This window comes from Tenrec ecaudatus, chromosome 16 (genome assembly GCF_050624435.1).
Source record: "Tenrec ecaudatus isolate mTenEca1 chromosome 16, mTenEca1.hap1, whole genome shotgun sequence".
Lineage (NCBI taxonomy): Eukaryota > Metazoa > Chordata > Mammalia > Afrosoricida > Tenrecidae > Tenrec > Tenrec ecaudatus.
The window spans coordinates 53,576,573-53,598,987 of NC_134545.1; the positions used below are offsets into that span (position 1 = coordinate 53,576,573).

Below are 22,415 nucleotides of genomic sequence, written 5' to 3' on the forward strand. Positions count from 1 at the left end.
AAACACATTCCCCATTGCTTTTGCAGCCAGTGCTCTGTGACTGTATCTAGTAGTTCTCTTTACTAACTTTAGTAGGCAAATATTATGATACAGGAAAAAGAACTTGCAAATTTATTTGATAAAACATGAGTATTTTACCAACATTCCTGTCATACTTGTCTTCCTTGTTTCCAAGACAGCAAAGCATTGTCCTGTCCTCAATGGTAAAGCATGAAGTACTACTACTTTTATTTCTGTTTTATAACTTTTTTTCCTGTTTCAAACACAACCAAACCCACTGCTGTCCGGTCAAACTACCCTGTAGGGTAGTGTCCTAGGGTGTACATCTTTCTGGAAGCTCCAGAACCTGCTTGTTGGATGAATGAGTACATTATAAAACGACGAACTACTTTGCTAGCTCATTCTCTTTTTTTTATACTTTTAAAGCTTTTTAAAAATCAGGAGATCTTTTTAATACTCACCAAAGCACGCACTACTCATACTGAACAAATCTTACCATGCTAGCACAGGGGTTAAATGTTATCGCCTATCCCTCAAGGAAAAGGAAAAAAGGTTAATTTGGGGAGCTTGTGTAAATCGAGAGTCATTCTTTATTCACCCAAATGAGAAATGATTCGTTTGCCGCTTCTTAGGTAACTCGAACTACAGCTCCCAGGCAGCCTGCAAGGTGCAGTTGGCACGTGGGCTACTCTTTTCGCGTCTGCAAGCGACCAATCAAAGGCAGTGTTTACGAAGGTCTAGGGTGACGTGTGGGGGTGCTGACAGTGGCCCGCCTCAAAGCTACTTGTGGGCGTTTGGGAGGACTTGCAGAGCGTACAATCAGCCTTCAGGCGGCCGGTCCTGGTCATTCACAGCCCACTGTGCCGCTTCTTTCAGAAGGAAGAAGCTAGCTCACAGTGTAGAATGGACGCAATACTGAATTACAGTTTGGACGACACTGAAGACTACTACACGTTACTGGGATGCGATGAACTGTCTTCGGTAAGACAGTGGTTAGTGGCTGTTCATTTTCCCCAACAATATTTCAAGTTAAAAAAAAATTGTTTCAACATTGAGCTTTTAATTCCATTGCCTAAAAAACAAATGTTGTATTAACTTAAAGCCCCTTTGGCTCAGGGAAAGTTAAGAATTTAAATGTGTAGACGTGCCCGTCTTTGAAATGTTATGGAAGTTTCTGATTCATTTGTGTATTCTTTACACGGCATACACCACGGTTCACAATGTACTAAAATGCACCTTTGACTGTAATTGTTGTTGACTGTGCTTAGCATACATCGGCTATATTTTTATTTGGTAATTTATACTATATTTATGATGAATTATTTTCTAGTAATTAGTGATGTTAAAATATTTAATTATATTAACATTTTATCATATTTATTTTTATTAATTTATTATATTAAAATATTTATTATATTAAAATATGAACGTTCATATGAGCAGTCAAATTATGAACCAAGAAACATCTTTTTAATGGTAATATCTCAAATTGTGTTGTAGAAATTACTTCTTAAAAGTTTGGCTTTTGAAAGAAAGCAAATTTGAAAACCTACAGTTGTTCACTTGCTCTAAAACGAAATAATTTTTAAAAAAGTTTCCTCTCAAGCAATTACAAAAATCATAGAAAAAAATTGAAATAGAATTCTACCACATTAGGTACCTTTATAAATATTTTGACATATTAATTTTTAGTTGCCAAGAAACACTATATATGCATGTATATGAGACATGTTTGGGAGCATATTTTATATATTTTGATTCCTGTTTTTTACCATTAATATTATATAGCAGGCATTTCTCCATGATATTAAACATTCTCCATATGTATTTTAATGGTTGCATATTTCATTTTACTGTTGTACCATAATTGAACTATACTCTTATAGTTAAACATTTAGCTTACTCTCAGCTTTTCAATGTCTTCAATACTGATGAAATGAATAGTAATATGATTAATTATTTGATTAATAATAATTGCATTTAAGCAATATGGATTATTATTTGAGTATGAACTAAATCTCACTCTAAGGATCTTATGATTATTAAAGCACAATTATGAACATTAATATTTAAAAGGAAAATATTTTATAGTTGTTCTTGATTCAAAAGGGCGTGTTTAGTAATAAATTAATCGAGTTTTCTTTTGAAGATGGATTGTGTTATTGTGCACAAAGGATTAAAATTTCTATTTTCAATCTTCATCACACTGAGGACAATATCTCAGATACTTGATGTTGAAATATTCATACAATGAGAACAGGCTATAGTCCCATTTTAGTGGCCCATTTCTCATTTAGAATAATATTTTACATTACTCACCTTGATGGTGATTACCTTGTAGAAGTTGAGAAAGGTTATTACCATTTTTACCATATGTATTGGTCACACTTTGGATTATACTATTGCCAAATGATTTTTAATAGAACTATTTAAAAATAAAGGAAAAAATATAATTCTATAAGCTCCACATTTTGGATTTTTAAAATTTAAAATTAATTATATATATTTAATTTAATAAATCTTTTTATTGAGGCTCATACAACTCTTATCACAATCCATACATACATCAATTGAGTAAAGCACCCTTATACATTCGTTGCCCTCATCATTCTCAAAATTCACCTTCCACTTGGGTTCCTAGAATCAGCTCGTTTTCCGTATTTCACATTTTGGATTTTTAAGAAATATTGACATGCATAATGTAAAGCTAAGGTCCATATCTTCTAATAAACTTCTTGACCCATTTGGTCAGTCTTTTGTAGTTAGGCTATTGTCTTTTCTGTCTACAAAGAAGGAGAAATAGTTGTGGATGGATTCACTAAAAAGATCCCATTGTTTATTTGTAATGTTTATAATGGTGCCATTTCATGATTATCAGTTATGCTTTTGCTTCTCCAAGTACACTGTGGCATATCTTGAAAGGGAAATTAAAGCACTGTCTCAACATTACTTTTTTTCTGGATATGCTACAGATCCTATCAATGACATAACATGTCTAGGTAATAGCAATGGATTTTAAATGAAATAACTTCTGACAATTTGTCACTTCTTTTAATATGTATCATTCCATTGTTTTTTTTCCCTGTGGATTCTTCCTATTTAAAATATTTTAATACTCCTTAATATGACACTTTCTTTTCTTGCTTATGTTAGAAGACATGTTTGGATGGATATGATATTTTACTTTACTTCAAATATCCCTGGATTCGATGCTCCAAAATTGACCCGAACTTTTCATACTTAAAAGTGGCTTAACAGTGACTTCATAATTTCAAAGCAGCTTGATATTTTAGTTCTGCTTATAACAGAGTTAGTGGTGCGATGGATTAGTGTTGGGCTGCTAATGCAAAGTTTGGCTGTTTGAACCCATTAGCCTCTTAGTACCTGAAGAAAGGTGAAGCAGTCTGCTTCCAAAAAGATTTACAAACTGGGAAATACTTGGAAGCTGCCCTACTCTGTTGTATAGAGTTGCCATGAGTCATAATCGGCTCAGTGGTGGTGGGTAGGTTGACCGCTTGGTAATAACAGCATTTAGACACTTGTTTTAGTGTGTAGTTCTACAATTTAAAACTTGTGTTGAAAATTAATTAAAATAAAAGCAAAATGTATATATTGCAGCGACTCTAGTGGAGTAATTATAAAGATTTTCCTTAGGAGATGTTATGGATTGAATTATTCCTCCAAAACGTGTGCTGAAATCTTAGCCTATGCTTACAATCCCAATTGGAGTTGAGTGTAGGGTGTATCTTGAGCCAATCTCTTTTGAAATATAAAACCGATTAAGCAAACAAGCAAGCAGAGATGGAAGACAGATGCCAAGCCGCCTGGAGATCTCCAAGGAAAGAGGGAATAAACTGGAGAGGGGAGCCAGTGCCCTGAGTTCAGATGCCCTGGCTTCTAACCTGTGAGAAAATGAGCTTCCGTTTGTTAAGACATCCAGGTGTGGTATTTCGGTTATAGCAGCGCTATAACACACACAGGCTTAAAAACAAGCAAACAAACAAAACCACCCTTCACAAATGGAAAATACCATCATAGGTATAAGCCATGAGATAAGTTTTATTTCTCTTATATACATGGGAGCATTTCCATTTTGATGGGTGGAAAACAATGTTTGTGTCACTTAAAATATATATGCCAGAGTTTTATCCCAAGTCACTCCGCCTTTTAAAAACACTTCTATTTCAGATTCTACACAAAGGTCGTAGGTTATCAGGTCTCCCCTTTTTGGCAGAAGAAAGGAGCCCTGGGGGTGTAGGGGTTACATGTTGTCCTACACGGTCGCCGTGAGTCAGAATTGATCCCAGGACAGTGAATTTGGTTTGGTTTTATGGTAGACTAGGAGCCCTGGTGGCATAGTGATTAGGGGATGGGCTGCTAACCGCAAAGTCAGCAGTTTGAAACCATCAGCCAGCTCTGTGGGAGAAAGACCAGGTTCTCTACTCCCTTGTCTCAGAAACTCCCTATGTTTTTAAATGTTTGGAAATTGGAAAGACACAAAATATATAGGAGAAAATAATAAGTACACATGTTTGCCCTATCGAGAATTAACCATCTTACCACATTGGTTTCTATAGATTAATACCAGAATGTTTCTCAATGGGTCATGAATTAAAAGATAAAATAACAACATTAAAAAACACACACCAAAATTTTATACTTTGTTAAAAAACAAAAACAAACTCACTGCCATCGAGTTGATGCTGACTCATAGCAACTCTGTAGGGCAGGGTGGAACTGCCCCTGAGTTTGTAAGTCTGTAACTGTTGACCAGAGTAGAAAGGCCCATCATTCTCGCATGGGGCACCTAGTGGGTTTCAAACTGTTGGCCTTTGTTTCGCACCCCACCTTGTAACCATTCTGCCACCAGTGCTCCCTTTACTTTTGATCGATGGATATAAATTTATTCACATCACTATAAACCCAAGATATAAATGTAAATGTGTAGCTAAGTGCCTCAAGGATATAAGCAGTTATCTTGAAGGGAGGGGAGGAAAGGGTATTTCACTTTTACTCAGTATTGATGGAACAGTTTCAGAGTGGTTGTGACTATTCATAAATTATTAAAAATGCTTACTACTGGTCTTCTAGAATATTTAATGTTTTAAAATTTAAAAGCAAACATAAACCTCGGTTTTCTTTGTTACACAGCAGTTTATAGTGATGCTAGTTAAAGGGGGCTCTGGTGACCTAGTGGTTACAAGTTGGGCTGCTAACCTCAAAGTCAGCAGTTCGAAAGCATCAGCTTCCTTGTGGGAGAAAGGTGAATTACAGTCTTGGAAACTCAGGGTCAGTTCTACCTCACCCTGTAGGGTGATTGTGGGTCTGAATGACCTTGCTGGCACAGTGAGTTTGAGTTAAAGGAGGGAACTCTCATGAATTGCAAGCCTACAGTTAAATATAGTTCTTCTGTGTTTTTTTTTTTGAAAAAAATCATTTTATTTGGTGCGTGTGCAGCTCTTATCCCCATCCATCCATCCATCCATCCATCCATCCATCCATCCATCCATCCATCCATCCATCCATCCATCCATCCATCCATCCATCCATTGTGTCAAGCACATTTGTATATATGTTGCCATCATCATTTTCAAAAGATGTTTTTTCTACTTGAGCCTTTGGTATTAGCTCATTTCCCTTCCTCCCTTATAAATACAGTTCTTTTTTTTGCCCCCCCCCTAAATACAGTTCTTAACAGAAAGTTAATCTTTTCCTGTTGTTCCAGGGAGTTCCTTGTAGATGTTTAACAAGAAAATAGCAGAGTTGTCAGTCTTGGAGGCTTTATTTATGTGGATACTAGTGCTGTCTGAGTTTGACTGTACTAGTATATCATGTGGGGACCAGCCTCCATGACTGAGTGGGTCCTAGGGAGTGGTTGTGTAACTGAAGGGTAAATTAAAGAAACATCAGAGAAGGTAAGCAAGGGCTCACCTCTTCCACGAATACCAGAACCAGAGAGTAGGGAATGTATTCTCTCATAGGCTTTATAATCTCAGGTATGCAAGCCATGTCATACATATACACCACAGGAAGAGGACATACTAGGGACACACACATAACAGGAAGGTACATACATAACCAGATGGGCAGGTTCTAAAGTTAAGATGGCGGCTTGACCTTAAATGTCCCTGAACTCTTCTCCAGGGGAGCAGTCTATGATCCTCATCAGAAGGGAGTGGGATGGTCTGATTGCTCTAGATGGCAGGTGGCAGACAACCTTCAGGCAGCTAACCTCCAAGCATATAGTAGCATGCTTGCAAGCAGCACCTCAACATTGGCATTATAACAGGGGGACGTTGTGGGGAACAACTTTAGTTAGGAGAATGTAACTGGTATTCATCTCCAGCCCACAAACGTGAAGGCCTCTCTCTACGAGAGAGAGAGTCTCAGCCTCCCAGACTCCTCAAATTATGAGTGTAGACAATTTGTCTGCATACACTCTCCCCGGTTCTCAGTTTCCCACAATCTTAGGTCAGGTTCACTAGAGATACAAATTCAGTGACACTTTTATTTGTATAAGCGAGAGCTTTATATAAAGAAGTAATTATATATCAAGCAAACATCTCAGCCCAGTCTAGATCAAGTCCATACGTGTGATACTAGTCCATAAGTCCAGACTCATGCAGCCACATGCAATGATGCAAAAAATACAGGAAGGTCACAGGCTGGTTGGTGAAAAGTCTTGTGGATCCAATGGCACTGGATGGATCTCCAGGACTCTGACAGGTCTCAGCTGCATGGCTGGCCAACAGGTAGGTGAAGTAGAAAGAGAGAGGAGTTTCCAGGATCCTCCTTGTGAGAAGGCCATGTTCACCAGGGGATACCATCAGGCTGTGACCTGACTGACAGGCTAAACTCCACCCCTTCACTTATACATCTTCAAGTTGACACAACATTATGTAACGACTATAAATAGTTAAGGAAGCTTTAATGAAAATTGACTAACGATGACATGGAGCTGATAGGAGCGTCTCTGATGAATTCTATATTGTTGAGCTGAGCTGCTTGAGATTTCTCAGTGAAGAAGTAGTTTGCTTTTATTAATTGTAAGGTATTAAATATCCTACCCCAAAGCTCACTGCCATCAAGATGATTCTGACTCAGTGATGCTATGTCAGGTTTCTGAGGCTGTTCATCTGTATGGGAGCAGAAAGCCCTGCCTTTCTTCTGCAGCGCAGCTGGTGGGTTCTGACAGCCGATCTGATGGTGATCAGCTCACTGTGTAACCCACTATGCCACCAGAACTCCTGGATAATAAATAAAGAACCCGATCATTGTTTCTTAAACCTGAAACATTGAACCACATACAACTGTGGTTCAGATTGTAGGGTTTGGACCCTGACTACCCAGTTTCAAAGGACTAAAAGAACTCTTTTTGTTTTTTAAGTAACTTTGGGTAAATTACTTTTTTTGGTAAATTACTTTCCCACTGTCATTTAGTAATAGCTATATAATGACTATAGTACATGCATTATTAATCAAATGTAAAGATGAGGAAACCCAGGCACTTGGAAGTAACTTGCCTAACCCCTTGTGGCTGAACTAGGATTTAACACCTAACCCTGAATTCCAGAGGAGAGACATTAACTATCATTTTCCACGGTAGCCATTATCACAGTTAGGATTAGCAAAGGCAATCCCAAATCATTCATTATTACATCAAGTATGTAGGTAAGTATAATAAAATAAAATCATAGACAACCTTCAAACTTCATTTTAGTTTGGGTTTGGGTCGCCATATTCCCAATCAAAACTGTGAAATTCTTAGTAAAAATTTAAAAGTTATAACTGGCAGGGTGAAGGAGCTATGTAATGGGTAATGTATAAACTGGAGCAGTCATCCCTGAATAACAAATAGTGGCTCAGCATCATTGGAAGGCCACAGTGAAGTAAACATGTTTTCTAGGATTCATCTAAAAGAGTTGATGGATTGAATCCATGAAAGCAAGCACGCAAGCCAGGCCTAGCAATCTGCTATAGTAAAACTCCCAGCCAAGAAATCTCTTAGAAAACACATGGGACCACGGTGAACTGGAGCCCACACGAAGGCAATAGATTGAGTTTGTTTGTTTTTGTTGGTAAAAGTAACCTATTTGACCAGTTAGACCCTTAAATATATAGTGCTCACAGATATCTAGAGCCGTTATTAAGTACAATAATAGCAAGTTAAGTTGTTGGCATAAAACATTCACTGAATAACAGCTTTTATTGAATGCCTTCTGAATTTCTGTGAGGAAAATATTTCCTAGATCAATAAGTTAAAAGAGAATTTTCAGGTTAAAATCAAGAAGTTGCATAGTTCCTGGCTGTTTTGGAGAGCACTGAAGCCCAAGTTGAACAAGTATTTACATGTTTGTTTTTGTTTTAGGTTGAACAAATCTTGGCAGAATTTAAGATCAGAGCCCTGGAATGTCACCCTGACAAGCATCCTGAAAATTCCAAAGCCGGTAAATATTAAATAATAATATTATTTCTCAAGAATGAATAGTCTCTGAGAGTGCTTAGTACAATTGAATGATGGATTGTCATAAGATTTATAAGAGCTCCCCAATAAAATAATTTAATACAAAAAAGAAAAGAAAATGAATAGTCTCTGGAATTAAAAGCCATTGGGTAGCCAACTGTATCTCTTTGTTTTCTAGATTAACAGATGTAATTTATACACAATGAGTTACAAAATACATCATAGCATGCAGTTCCAATATTTATCATGCATAGATAAAATACACAGATTATTATGTAAAATATGCACATTTAAAGCTTATATAAATGTACATTTTAGAAAGTTGCAATAAAGTTGAAGAAAATCCATTGGACAGTTGCTTCTATTTGTTATTTTCATTCACACCAAAGGGTGTTTTTGCACTCCTGGGTGGTGGCGTTAGAGGCCAGGATTATGAGGTAAGTGTGGGGTCGTTTTTAATGATAGACATTTAGCATCCTTCATCCTTTTCCTATACTATGCTGGTTTGTGGTTTAAAATTTTTCCAGCTCAGGCTTTATGTTATCAGCTATTCTGGGTTAATATGATTTGAGAATTTTCGTTCCCAGGTAGTTTCCTTGCTGAGTATTTTGCTGTGTTTCTGTCATTTTGGGAAAATGCAACTATCTATATATAATATGTGATAATATAGTCATGCTTTTGTTTTTTTCCTTTATCATCAATTTTTGTAAATACTTATGTCTGTCCCATCTTGAAACAACGTAAACAAACCCCCAATCCTTCTTTAACTCATCTCCCTTTTGCTTCTCCCATATATCTGTCTTCAGATCTAGACTTCTAGAAAAAGAAGTCCACAGCTGATGTATAAACTCTCCTTTCCCCCAGTTTTCAATCTACTCCACTCTGACTTCCTCTTCCACCTTCCTTAGAAGTGGCTCTTGTAAAGAACTCCAGTAATTTCTTTTAATTCAAATCAGTGGTTACTTTTTAGACTTTGTCTTCTCTATTGCTGGTTTACGTGTCATTCAGTCAGTTCCAATTTACAGCAACCCGATAGATCACAAAATGACACACGCCTCTCTCGCGCCATCCTGCCAGTCCATCATTGCATTCACTCTATCAATCCAGGTCTTCAAGGCTCTTCCACTTTTTGCTGCCCTTCTACTTTACCAAGCATGATGTCCTTCTCCAAGATTGGTCTCTGCTGATAATATGTCCAAAGTACATGAAAGGAACTCTTGCCAACATGGCCTCTAAGGAGCATTCTGGTTGTACGCCTTCCAAGAAAAATCTGTTTGTTTTTTTGGCGGTCCATAGTACCATTCATGTTTTTTGTCAGCACCATAATTCAAATGCATTCACTCTTCTTCAATGTTCAACTTTCACGTGCCTATGGAAAGTACTGTGACGGGTCAGGAACACATTAGTCCTCAAAGTAACATCCTTGCTCTTCAGTGCTGTTTTTTTTTTTTTTTGGTTTGTTTGTTTTGTTTTTTTCAGTGCTGTTTTAAAAAACAGTTTTATTGGCATATAACTCACATATCACACAATTCTTTTTTTTAATTTTATTTTTTTTATTAACAATTTATTGGGGCTCATACAATTCTTATCACAGTTCATACATATACATACATCAATTGTATAAAGCACATCTGTACAGTCTTTGCCCTAATCATTTTTTTCTCCTCTTTTCTTTTTTTACATTTTATTAGGGACTCATACAACTCTTATCACCATCCATACATATACAAACATCAATTGTATAAAGCACATCCATACATTCCCTGCCCCAATCATTCTCAAGGCATTTGCTCTCCACTTAAGCCCCTTGCATCAGGTCCTCTTTTTTTACCCCTCCCCCCCTTTCCCCCCTCCCTCATGTGGCCTTGGTAATTTATACATCGTTATTTTGTCATATCTTGCCCTATCCGGAGTCTCCCTTCCCCCCTTCTCTGCTGTCCCTCTCCCAGGGAAGAGGTCACATGTGGATCCTTGTAATCAGTTCCCCCTTTCCAACCTACTCACCCTCCACTCTCCCAGCATTGTCCCTCACACCCCTGGTCCTGAAGGTATCATCCACCCTGGATTCCCTGTACCTCCAGCCCTCATATGTACCACTGTACAGCCTCTGTCCTATCCAGCCCTGCAAGGTAGAATTCGGATCATGGTAGTTGGGGGGAGGAAGCATCCAGGATCTGGGGGAAAGCTGTGTTCTTCATCGGTACTACCTCACACCCTAATTAACCCATCTCCTCTCCTAAACCCCTCTATGAGGGGATCTCCATTGGCCGACACTTGGGCCTTGGGTCTCCACTCTGCACTTCCCCCTTCATTTAATATGGTATATATATACATATATATACATATATACACATACATATATACATATACACATATATACACATACATACACACACATATCTTTTTTTTGCATGATGCCTTATACCTGGTCCCTTTGGCACCTCGTGATCGCACTGGCCGGTGTGCTTCTTCCATGTGGGCTTTTTTGCTTCTGAGCTAGATGGCCGCTTGTTCACCTTCAAGCCTTTAAGACCCCAGACACTATCTCTTTTGATAGCCGGGCACCATCAGCTTTCTTCACCACATTTGCTTATGCATCCATTTGTCTTCAGCGATGCTATCATGGAGGTGTGCAGTCAATGATATGATTTTTTGTTCTTCGATGCCTGGTAACTGATCCCTTCGGGACCACTAGATCACACAGGCTGGTGTGTTCTTCCATGTGGACTTTGTTGCTTCTGAGCTAGATGGCCGCTTGTTTATCTTCAGGCCTTTAAGACCCCAGTCACTATCTCTTTTGATAGCCGGGCACCATCAGCTTTCTTCACCACATTTACTTGTTCACCCACTTTGGCTCCAGCCGTTGTGTCGGGAGAATGAGCATCATAGAGTTCCAATTTAATAAAAGAAGGTATTCATGCATTGAGGGAGTGTTTGAGTAGAGGCCCAAGGTCCTTCCGCCACCTTCATACTTGACCTATAAATATAGACACATAGATCTATTTTCCCATCCTCCTATATATATTTGCATGTACATGTCTTTGTCTAGACCTCCATGAATGCTCTTTGACTCCTAGCTCTTTCCTCCATCTCTCTTGACTTTCCTCCTGCCCCACTACCATGCTTCATCGCCACCTGGGCTAGAGTATACCTCTTCTCTAAGCAACCTTACCCTTGATCATTTCCCACCATGCCTGCCACTCCCCCTTCTCTACCATTTGGGGTCCCATGTTTTTCCCTTGTCCCTGGGTTTGTTAACACCACTTCCTTACTCCCCCTACCCCCCCACCCCAAGTCCCCCCGGAACTGTCGGTCCCGTTGTTTTTCCTCCAGATAGTTCATCCAGCCTGTCCTATTCAGACAGACCTGTGGAGTCACTAACATGCACGAAAACTAGTCAGAGGAAAACAAAGCAACAGTATACAACCAGACAACAAAACAACAAAAACAAATCACTGAAAAGAACAGAACAAAACAGTTCACAAGAGAAAAGCTTTTAGTTAGTGCAGGGATCGTTTGCTGGCCCTTAGGAGCGTTTTCCAGTCCAGTCTGTTGGGGCACCACGCCCTGGCCCTAAAGTCCACTTTCAGCATTCCCTGGGGACCTTGCCACTCCATTCCCTTGCTGTTCCGCTGCACTCCCCCAGTGATTTGCCTCGGTGTGGTGGGGTCAGGTCAGGTGCAATTCCCACACTGATCACACAATTCTTTAAAAAAATCATTTTATTAGGGACTCGTACAACTCTTATCACAATCCATACTTCCATCCATTGTGTCAAGCACATTTATACATTTGTTATCATCATCATTCTCAAAACATTTCTTTTTACTTGAGTCCTTGGTATCACCCCCTCATTTTTCCCTTCCCTCCCCATGATCCCCTGATAATTTATAACTTATTATTATTTTGTCATGTCTTACACTGTCCAACTTACTCTTCGCCCACGTTTCTGTTGTCCATCCCCTGGGAGGGGGTATATGTAGATCCTTCTGATCGTTTCCCCTTTCTAACCCCCCATCTCCTGGTATCGCTATTTTCAATATCTCCCCTGATACCTCCTGGTATCGCTACTCTCATTATTGGTCCTGAGGGGTTCATCTGTACTGGATTCCCTGTGTTTCCAGTTCCTATCTGTACCAGTGCACATCCTCTAGTCTAGCTGGATTTGTAAGGCAGAATTGGAATCATGATAGTTGGGGGTGTGGGGGAAGAACCATTAAAGAATTGGAGGAAAGTTGTATGTTTCATCAGTGCTATACTGCACACTGACTAGCCTTTAAGACCCTCAGACACTACATCTGTTGATAGCCAGGCACCATCAACTTTCTTCACCACATTTGTTTATGCACCCGCTTTGTCTTTAGCAATCGTGTCAGGAAGGTGAGCATCATGGAATTCCAGTTTAATAGAACAAAGTTTTCTTGCGTTGAGAGAGTACTTGAGTGGAGGCCCAATGTCCATCTGCTACCTTAATACTAAACCTATAAATATATGTACATAGATCTATGTGCCCATTGTTATATATAAATATATTTTCATATGTACATGCCTGCATTTAGACCTCTGTAAATTTCCTTTGCCTCCTAGTTCTTTCATCTATTTCCTTTTACTTTCCTCTTGTCCCACTATCATGTTCAGCCTTCATTTGGGTTTCAGTAATTCCTTTTGGTTACATTACCCTTGATCATGCCCTACCAGGCCTCTTACACCCTCCTCACCACCGATTTTGGATCACTTGTTGTTCCCTTGTCCCTGGATTTGTTAGCACCCATTTCCTTTCCCCCACCTCCTCCTATTCCATGTCCTGCCCCCCCAACTGTTGGTCCTGTTGTTTTCTCCTCCATATTGTTTATCCCCCCTATCTTATCTAGATAGACCCGCAGCATAATAATATGCACAGAAACATGACAGAGCAAAACAAAGCGACAAAAGAAAAGAAAACAACAACAAAAACAAAAAACCAATGACGAAAAAAAGCCTGCAAATAGTTCAAGGTCTATTTGTTAACCGTTAGGAATGTTTTCTGGTCAAGTCTGTTGGGATGCCATGCCCTGGCCCCAAAGTCTATTTTTGGTATTCCCTCTGGACTTCCTTGATCTGCTCCCCTTGCTGTTCAGTTGCATGCTCTTAGTATTTTGCCTCGGTGGGGTGTGATCAGATCGGGTGCAATTCCCACACTGTCTCCAGTGTTGGCCCCTGTAGAGCTATGGGTCAGTGAGGGATGTCATGTCTCAAAGTGGGACTGGCCATATGGTCCTCTGTGCATTGGCTGCTCTGAGCAGGTATATTGTCCTCAAGGCTTGGTGGGTCAGGACATGCTCCACTCTCCCCCCCCCCCCCCTTTCATTTGCTCCCGTGTGCTCTGATCAGACATGTCCCTTTCCCTGAGCTGTAGCTTCAGTGCCATCCTCTGAAGTAAATTCTTCTGGAGGGAGGGGAGCTGTCCACATAGTTGGGATTGGGGCCAGCCCCTCAGACTTCTCTACTGGTTCCCTGCTTCATGCCGGTATGTTGCATTCCCAACTTGGAGCACTGGGTTGAAATCTGGTCCCTCTTTCCCTGTGGAGATATACACAATACCCTCCCCTTGGGTGGGTTAGTCCCCACTCCTCCGCTACTCATATCCTTTTCCTCCTTGTTTCCCCCCCACCTTTATATTTGGCTACTTTATGTATTCCTGGATTTGGTCTGGACCTCACCCCAGGATTGTTTGCATACAGTAGCTTTTTCCTTATGCCCCTTTTGCATTTCTTTAAGCTTACCTCAGTGGACTCATGTTGTACTTGCTCTTTTCTGTTTAGCTAACTTCACTTAGCAAATTTCCTCCAGTTCTTCCCACGCAGTGATGTGCTTCATCACTGCTTTTTTTACTCCATTGTATGTATGGAGTTTTTAATCCATTCTTCTGTTGATGGAAATTTGGGTTGTTTCCAACTCCTTACGATTTTGAACTGTGCTGCAATGAACATTGGAGCACAGATATCTGGCTGTGGTTTCTTTCTTGCCTCTTCTGGGTATATGCCTAGGACGGGGGATTGCTGGGTCGTATGGTAGCTCAATTTCTATCTGTTTTAGATATTGCCAGATCGATTTCCATAGTGGCGGTACATACCAACAGGTCTACCAGCAGTGGATGAATGTTTCTACCCCACCACAACCCCTCTAATACTTGTTGCTTTCTGATTTTTTTAATTAGGCTATTGTTGAGCGTGTTAGATGGTATCTCACTGTTGTTTTAATTTGCATTTCTCTTATGGTTAATCATTGGGAACATTGTCTCCTATGCTTATTGGCCTTTTGGATTTCTGCCCTTGTGAAACTTCTGTTCAGGTCCTTTGCCCACCTCCTCAGTGGGCAATTAGTTTTTTTCTTTTTGGAAGCTAGCAGAGAATTGTAGATTTTAATAATAAGGCCTTTGTCTGATGTGCCATTGCTAAAGATGTTGTCCCAGTCTGTGGGCTCTTATTACTCTCTTGGTGAATTCTTTCGATGTACACAGGTGTTTTATCTTCAGTAAATCCCACTTGTCAATTTGTGCCTCCTCTGTGTTTGTGTCATTTCCTATTTCTGATAGCCTATGTATTCCCAGTACCAAAGTTCCCAGGTTGGTCCCATTTCCCTCACGGATGGCCCTAATAGTTTGGGATATTACGTTGAGGTCTGTGATCCACTTTGAGTTTATTCTTGTCCATGGAGTGAGATAAGGGTCTCGCTTCATCCAATGGTAGATATCCATTTTTACCAGCACCACTGGTTGAAGAGGGCATCTGTTTCCCATTTGATATTTTTGAGGTCTTTATCAAATATCAGTTGTGTGCTGATGATTTTCTCTCTGGGTTTTCAATTCTTTTGCATTGGTTTAAGAATCTGTCATTATACCAATACCATGCGGTTTTGACCACTGTAGCTGTATAATATGTACTAAAGTCAGATAAATCAAACCCTCCCACTGTGTCCTTCTTTTTGGGGAGTTCTCTGCTAATTCGGGACTTCTTCCCTCTCCATATGAAGTTGGTAATCCGTTTTTTCTATTTCTTTGAAGAAAGGTGAGGGTAATTGTATTAAACTTATATAGTACCTTGGGCAGAACTGACATCTTTACTACATTATGTCTTCCAATCCACGAGCATGGGATATTCTTCCATTTGTTGAGGTCACTTTTGGTTTCTTGAAATAGTGTTCTGTAGTTTTCCTCATGTAAATCTTTTGTTCTTTTAGTCAGGTATATTCTTAGATATTTCTATTTGTGCTTGGCTATTGTGAAGGGTACCACCTTTTTGATCTCCTCTTTTGTGGTTTTATCTGATGTGCATAGCAGCCCAATGGACTTCTGTTTGTTGATCTTGTATCCTGCCACTCTGCCAAACTCCTCTCTTGCTGTGGCACTTTTGGGATTTTCCAAATATAAAATCATATCATCTGTGAATAATGATAGTTTCACCTCTTCCTTCTCCAGGTGAATGCCTTTGATGTCTTTTCTTTGCCTTATGCTGTTAGCTAAAACCCCAGTACAATGTTAAATAAACGTGGGGACAATGGGCATCTATGTCTGGTCCCTATTTTCAGTGGGATTGTGTTAGTCTTTTATCCATTGACTACCACATTGGCTGTTAGTTTTTCAGATATAGCTTGTGTTATCTTGTGGAATTTTCCTTCCATTCCTATCTTTTTGAACAGCAATTGGTGTTAGATGTTGTTGAATGCTTTTTCTGCATCTATTGATATTATCGTGGTTCTTATAGTTTTTCATGTCAATGTGGTGAATGATACTAATAGTCTTTCATATGTTGAACCATCACTGCATCCCTGGTATGAATCCCACTTGGTCATGGTGAATTATTTGTTTTATATGCTTTTGTAATCTATTGGCCAGTATTTTGTTAAGGACTTTTGCATTGATGTTCATTAGGGATGTTGGTCTGTAGTACTTGATTCTTGTAGGATCCCTGCCTAGTTTCGGAATCAGAGTTATACTAGTTTCATAGAAGAAGTTCGGAAGTTTGCCGTCTTTTTCTATGTTCTGGAAGCGTTTGTGTAGGATTGGTGTCAGGTCTTTCTTGAATGCTTGGTAGAATTCTCCAGTGAAGCCATCTGGTCCAGAGGATTTTCGTGTTGGTAATCCCTTGATAACTTTGTCTATTTCTTCTATTGCTATGGTCTGTTGAGATTCTTCGTGTCCATCAGGGGTAGTCTATGGAGGGATTGTTTTTCTAAGAATTTGTCCATGTCTTCCAAGTTGTTGAGTTCATTGGAAATCAGTCCTTCATAGTACTGTGTAATTATCCTTTTGATTTCATTGGGGTCTGTTGTAATGTCCCCTCTTTCATCCCTCATCCTTGTTATTGAAATTTGTTCCTTCTTTTTTCTGGTTAGGTTTGCCAATGGTCTGTCTATTCGTTTATCCATTCAAAGAACCAACTTTTAGCAGCATTAATTTTTTCCACATTTTCTTATTTTTCCTCTCCCGAATCTCAACCTTGATTTTTATTATTTCTTTTCTTTTCCTATTAGTAGGATTGTCCTGTTGACTCTGTTCTAGTTGCTGTAAATTTGTGCCAGCATATCAATCATAGGTCTCTCTTCCTTTTTCATGTGTGCATGTATGAAACTTCCTCTGATAACTTGCCTTTTTGTGTCCCATAAATTTTGGTACGTGGTGTTCTCATTCTTGTTGATTTCTAGAAATTTCATCTCTGATCTGGCCCAGTACACACTCCTTTTGCAATAGAGAGTTATTCATCCTCTGATTGTTTGCTCTTGTTTTCTTCATTTTCTTTTGGTTGATTTCCAATCTTGTGGCACAGTGGTCAGAGAGAGGGGCCTGTATGATATCAATGTGCTTCAATTTATGCAGATTCACCGTATACCCCAGCATGTGTTCTATCTTCAAATATATGCCACGTGAACTTGAAAAAATGTGATTTTTTTGTTTTTTTATTTGGATGAAGAGCTCTGTAAATATCTATCAAGTCAAATTGTCTAATTGTAGTATTTAGATTTTTATCTTCCTGTGGAATTTCTTTCCCTGTGATCTATCTTTCTCAGAGGGCGGTGTATTGAAGTCATGTACTATAATTTTTGAGGCTGTGGTTTCTTTTTAAATTTATTTGTGGTGTTTGGTTAATGTATTCAGCGGTTCTCTCATTCGGGGAATATATGTTTAAAATGCTTATTGGTTCTTTTTCTACCATTCCCTTGAGCATTATATAGTGTCCCTCTTATCTCTTTTTATGGTTTGTACTTTGAGGTCAATTTTATCTGAGATTAGGATTGCAATTGCTGTTTGCTTGGTTTGTTTTTCTCCAGCCTTTGATTCTCAGCCTATTTTTGTCTGTGGTCTTGAGATGTGTGTCCTGTAGGCAACAGAATGATGGTTTGTGTTTCCTAAGCCAGTCTGCTAGCCTCAGTCTTTTAATGCCTGATTTCAGTCCATTGATATTCAGGGTTATTACCTCCATCTGTGGGCTCTGTGATATCATCTTATACCTTTTGTCTTGGGTGTTTTCCTACCCCCCTTTCTATCAGTGTGTTGTGCATGTGTGTTTGTGTGGTTCATTCTTGATTTCTTTCCACCTTTGAGCTGATGCTATCTTGGGAGCTGTTTTCTCTTTGTTGCCCTCTGGGCGGGGTTGTTCTATGTGGTGATCTCTTATTTATGTGTGGTGAGTGCTGTTCGTCTGTCCATACTGGGTCGGCAAGGATCTTTTGTAGGGCTGGGTTTCTTCTAACATATTCTTTGAGCTTTTCCTTGTCTGGGAAGACTCTTACTTCTCCATCTATCTTGATAGATAATTTGGCTGGGTAGAATATTTTTGGGTTTGCATTATTTTCCTTCAATTTTTGGAATCTGTTACTCTGCTCTCTTCTCTTATGTGCATTCATGACTTCTTGGGATTCAGTCTAGCTGGTGTTCTTTCAGCCTCCTGAATTGTTGCCTGGTTTTCATTCATTAAGTTGGGGAAGTTTTCATCCAAGAATTATCACTAGTTCTGCAAATGACTTCTTTGTTGTGTTTTCCTCTGGTAATCCAGTTATTCTGATGTTGTTCCTTTTCATGGCATCAGACATAGCTCTTAGGTTTTCTTCAGCTTCTCTGATGATCTTATTGGGTTTTTGTTTGCCTTTGTTACAGTCTGCTTGGCTATTCTCTATGTCACTGGTAGGGTTCTCTGTCTCCTCCAGACAGTTGGCGAAGTTCCTGAGTCAGCTACTAGTTTTTGTTATTTCGTCCCTAAGCTTTTGTATTTTCCTTTGGTATGGTCTTTATGTCCTCTATCATTTCATCCTTTTTATGTATTGTTTCTGTCATATCCTGTATGACTCCAAGTAGCATTCTGAAAATTTCTTTCTGTGTAAGATCAATGTCTGCTTCTTGTATGCACGTCATTAGGTTCAGGACATCTTCTGCCATTGCCTTTTGTATATCCTGTTTTTTCATTGAGGTCTTTGAGGTTGATTGCTGTTTGTGTTGCATCATTTAAGAGGAGCCAGGTGCCAATTTCCTGGGAGTCGAAGAATATTGGCTCACTCTGGGAGACTTGAAGGAATGCTTTGAACTGCCTGTAGCTAATTGCAATATGGAATTGGCCTACTGCTTTTTTCCTTCTTTGGCTTCACTCTTTCCTTAGTCAACTAGTATTCTGTTATATTTAGGGAAATTTGGATTGTCCTCTCAGGGGATGCTAGTTGGGTGGTTGTGGACCCTCAAGGATGGTGCTGTCCTGGGTGATCTCACAAGAAGCCATGATGGTGTGATGGTGTGACCCAGGGCAGCTTGGGTGCCACAGAAGGCATGCAGGGCTGCCCACTGCAATGGGAGTACCACAGAAGGCAGATGGGTTGCCAGCTTTGGTTTTAGAGCACAGCAAAATGTTGACGGACATGCCCTGGTCTGGTAGATTGCTCCAGAGGTTGGGAAGAGTTTCCTGGAGGAGCATGGAGCATTGGAGAGTGTTGGCCAAGCTGCCTTAGGCTATGTGAGGCACTACAGCAGGTGGCAGGAAGTTCCCTCAGTCACGCAGGACCACAGAAGATGGGTAGGAGCATCCCCTGCCACACAGGCAGGTTTTGCCTCAAAGAAGGTGGCCGGGATTTCCCCAGCCACGTGTTAAGCAATGCAGAGGGCAGGTGGATGGAATTTTCCCCAGTAGAATGTGGGCAGGGTTTCCCCCAGAAGAAGTTGGGCAGGATATCCCCTGTGGAGGTTGGACAGGCTTTCCCCAGCCTCAGGTTATGCTGCAGAGGTTGTAACTCTCCCAGCTGGGTGGAGGGCAGGCATAAATTCCCTAGGCTAAGGGGAGTGGTTTGAAGGTTGGCAATGGTACGTTAGAGAAAAAGGAAGAGAAAAAGAAAAAACAAACAAAGACAAAACTACGCCTGCTGAGACTGTGAGGGAGAACAGAGAGAAGAGAGGGAAACAAAAATAACAAAATAGCTGAGCCACGATCCCTGACCCTGGGGATGGAGGGGTTTAATACTTGCCCCAAGGCAGCGGCAAGCTGTGGCTGTGTTGAGATAAAGCCCCTGCACCAGCTCCAAATTATCCTGGCTCTGGCTGAGACAGTGGCGGGGCTAAGGTCAAACCCTAGCTGGCCTCCACTGTGGTAAGTCAAAAGCCCCCAGCTCCTCAAAACCTAGTGGATCTGTGCCTACTTATCTTTATGTTGCTCCACCTGCAACTTGGCAGTTTGGAATTTCCCTCTTAGTAACTCTCCTGTGCTGATTTCTGCGGAGTCTCTCTGGTATATGTTTCTCAGTCGCCATCTCCACATATCACACAATTCAGTAGTTCAATTACACCAGGAAGATGTACAATCATCATCCATAATCAGTGTTAGAACATTTTCTTCATTCTTGTAGTCATCATTATTAGTTCCTTATTTGCCTCCTCTGTCATACCCCCAAGAAACCATTAATCCAGTTACTGTCTCTATAGATTTACCTGTTCTGGATTTCATATACAGAAAAACATTTAAAAAAAATCTAACAACCATAACAAGGCAAAAACAGATGAAAACTTCAGTTTTCAGTACTTTAAAGAGATCTTGTGCTGCAGACTTGCCCAATGCAAAATGTATTGTTTGCATTCTTCACTGTTGCTTCCATGATCATTGATTGTGGGTCCAAACAAGATGAATTCATTGTTAGTTTTAATCTTTTCTTTCTTTATCACGATCATTGGTCCAGTTGTGAGTAGTTTTGTTTGTAATCCATATTGAAGGTTGCAACACTTGATCTTCCTCACCAACTACTTCAATCCTCCTCTCTTTTGGTGTTTTTTTCTGAGCTGGAATAAAATTTGGCTCGGTAGACCATGCCCTCCATCCTGGCACTCTCTTTTATTCTAGGTATTCATGTAACACACAAACAGCCTTTTCTTCCACCGCGTAGGCTTCTCTTTTATTTATTTAATCATTTTATTGGGAGCTCTTACAGATATCATCATGTTCCATAGTTCAATCAAGCGGTAATATACATTTGCTACCACAATCAGTTTCAAACATTTTCTTTCTTCTTGAACTCTTTGACATAAGCTCCCTTTATCCTCTCACTCCCTCACCCTATGCCCCAGGAACACTTATTATTATTTTCCCCTATAGTAATTTTTCTTTTTTCCCATTTCTTATCAATTCACATGCAACTCTGTTGTTCGATCTGTTGAGTGGGCTTATACAGTAATCAACGCTATCAGCTCCCTGTTCCCCCCTTCCCCATCCCCTTTTTTCCATACCCACTTGGAACCATTACTCTTGTTACTGTTTCTGAAGGTTTATCTATCTTGGCTTTCGTGTACCAAATGACTTTCAATATACAAATTTAAGATCTAACATGATTAATGAGGTAAAACAAATAAAAACCATCATAGTAAGAGGAGAAAATATTAAAGAACTAGAGGATAGATATGTGGTTCCTCGGTGCTACACCACACCCTAGATTTATCTTACCCTTTGGCTGCTCTTTCTTAATTTCCTTTGTGACTCTCCTGCAAACCTTTAAAAGCAAGGCTACCCAAGTTTCCTCCTCAATTCTCTTATTGATTTACTCTTCACATTCTCTGGAGTCTCGTTTCTCTGGAATCAGTCTCTTGAGCTGGCTTCAATCATCAGCTCTCTATAGGTGACTCCAAAATCTATCCTTCATCTAGTTCTCACTTCTTATTTTCAGACTAGCAGTTTCAACTTCTTCTTGTAGGTCTCCATTTGGAAATTTATACGGTCAAAACATGGGTTAATTGTCCTCTCATTTCCTTTAAAATCTTGTTCAATATTGTGTGTGTGTGTGTATGCTTCTTCATCTCAATGAAGAAACCTTATCTTCTAGTCCTTCAGCTTCTATATCTGTTTGATGATCAAACGCTATTTATTTACCATTTAAATAGCTCTCCAGTTTATCTACAAAGTTATCTTTTCCCTTCATTATGAAAAAAATATAAAAGATTAAATATGAATAAAAGGTATAAAGAACACTTCAGTAACTACCTAATTTAAAACTTTACCAAAGCAGTTTAAGACCCTTGTGTTTTCCTCCCTGATTTTGTTCTCAGGATAGGTACTATTAACTGAGATTTGATAATTTCCCCTCCTAGGCATTTCTTCATATGTTACTATATTTGTATAGTTTGTATATTTGTATAGCATATGTGAGTTTTTCCTATAATTAAAATGATAACTTTAATATCTGTCAATAGCTTCATATTATGGAAAAAATAAAACCCAAACTCATTATTTTATAATGTTATTATTTTAAAAATATTGACATATAAATTCATGTACCATAAAATTCAATGGTTTGAATATAGTAAAAGAGTTGTGCAGTCATTGCCACAGTTAATTTGAGAACATTTTCCTCATTTTTGAACTTATTGTTATTAGCTCCCTATTCTCCTCCCAAACTCCTCTTTCATAACTCTAAGAAACTATTCTTCTAATTACTGTTTCTAGATTTATCTATC

At 39.4% G+C, this 22,415-nt stretch overlaps 1 protein-coding gene across 1 annotated transcript in view; it reads left to right on the forward strand.

Moving 5' to 3' along the window:
* The first annotated feature begins 811 nt into the window (after positions 1 to 811).
* Positions 812 to 22,415, forward strand: part of DNAJC12 (DnaJ heat shock protein family (Hsp40) member C12) — a 57,266-nt gene continuing 35,662 nt past the window's right edge. The window contains exons 1-2 of the mRNA XM_075534558.1: positions 812 to 981; positions 8,369 to 8,447. Coding sequence (XP_075390673.1) covers positions 904 to 981; positions 8,369 to 8,447 — 157 coding nt within the window. The 5' untranslated portion in view covers positions 812 to 903. The remainder of the gene's footprint in view (positions 982 to 8,368; positions 8,448 to 22,415) is intronic.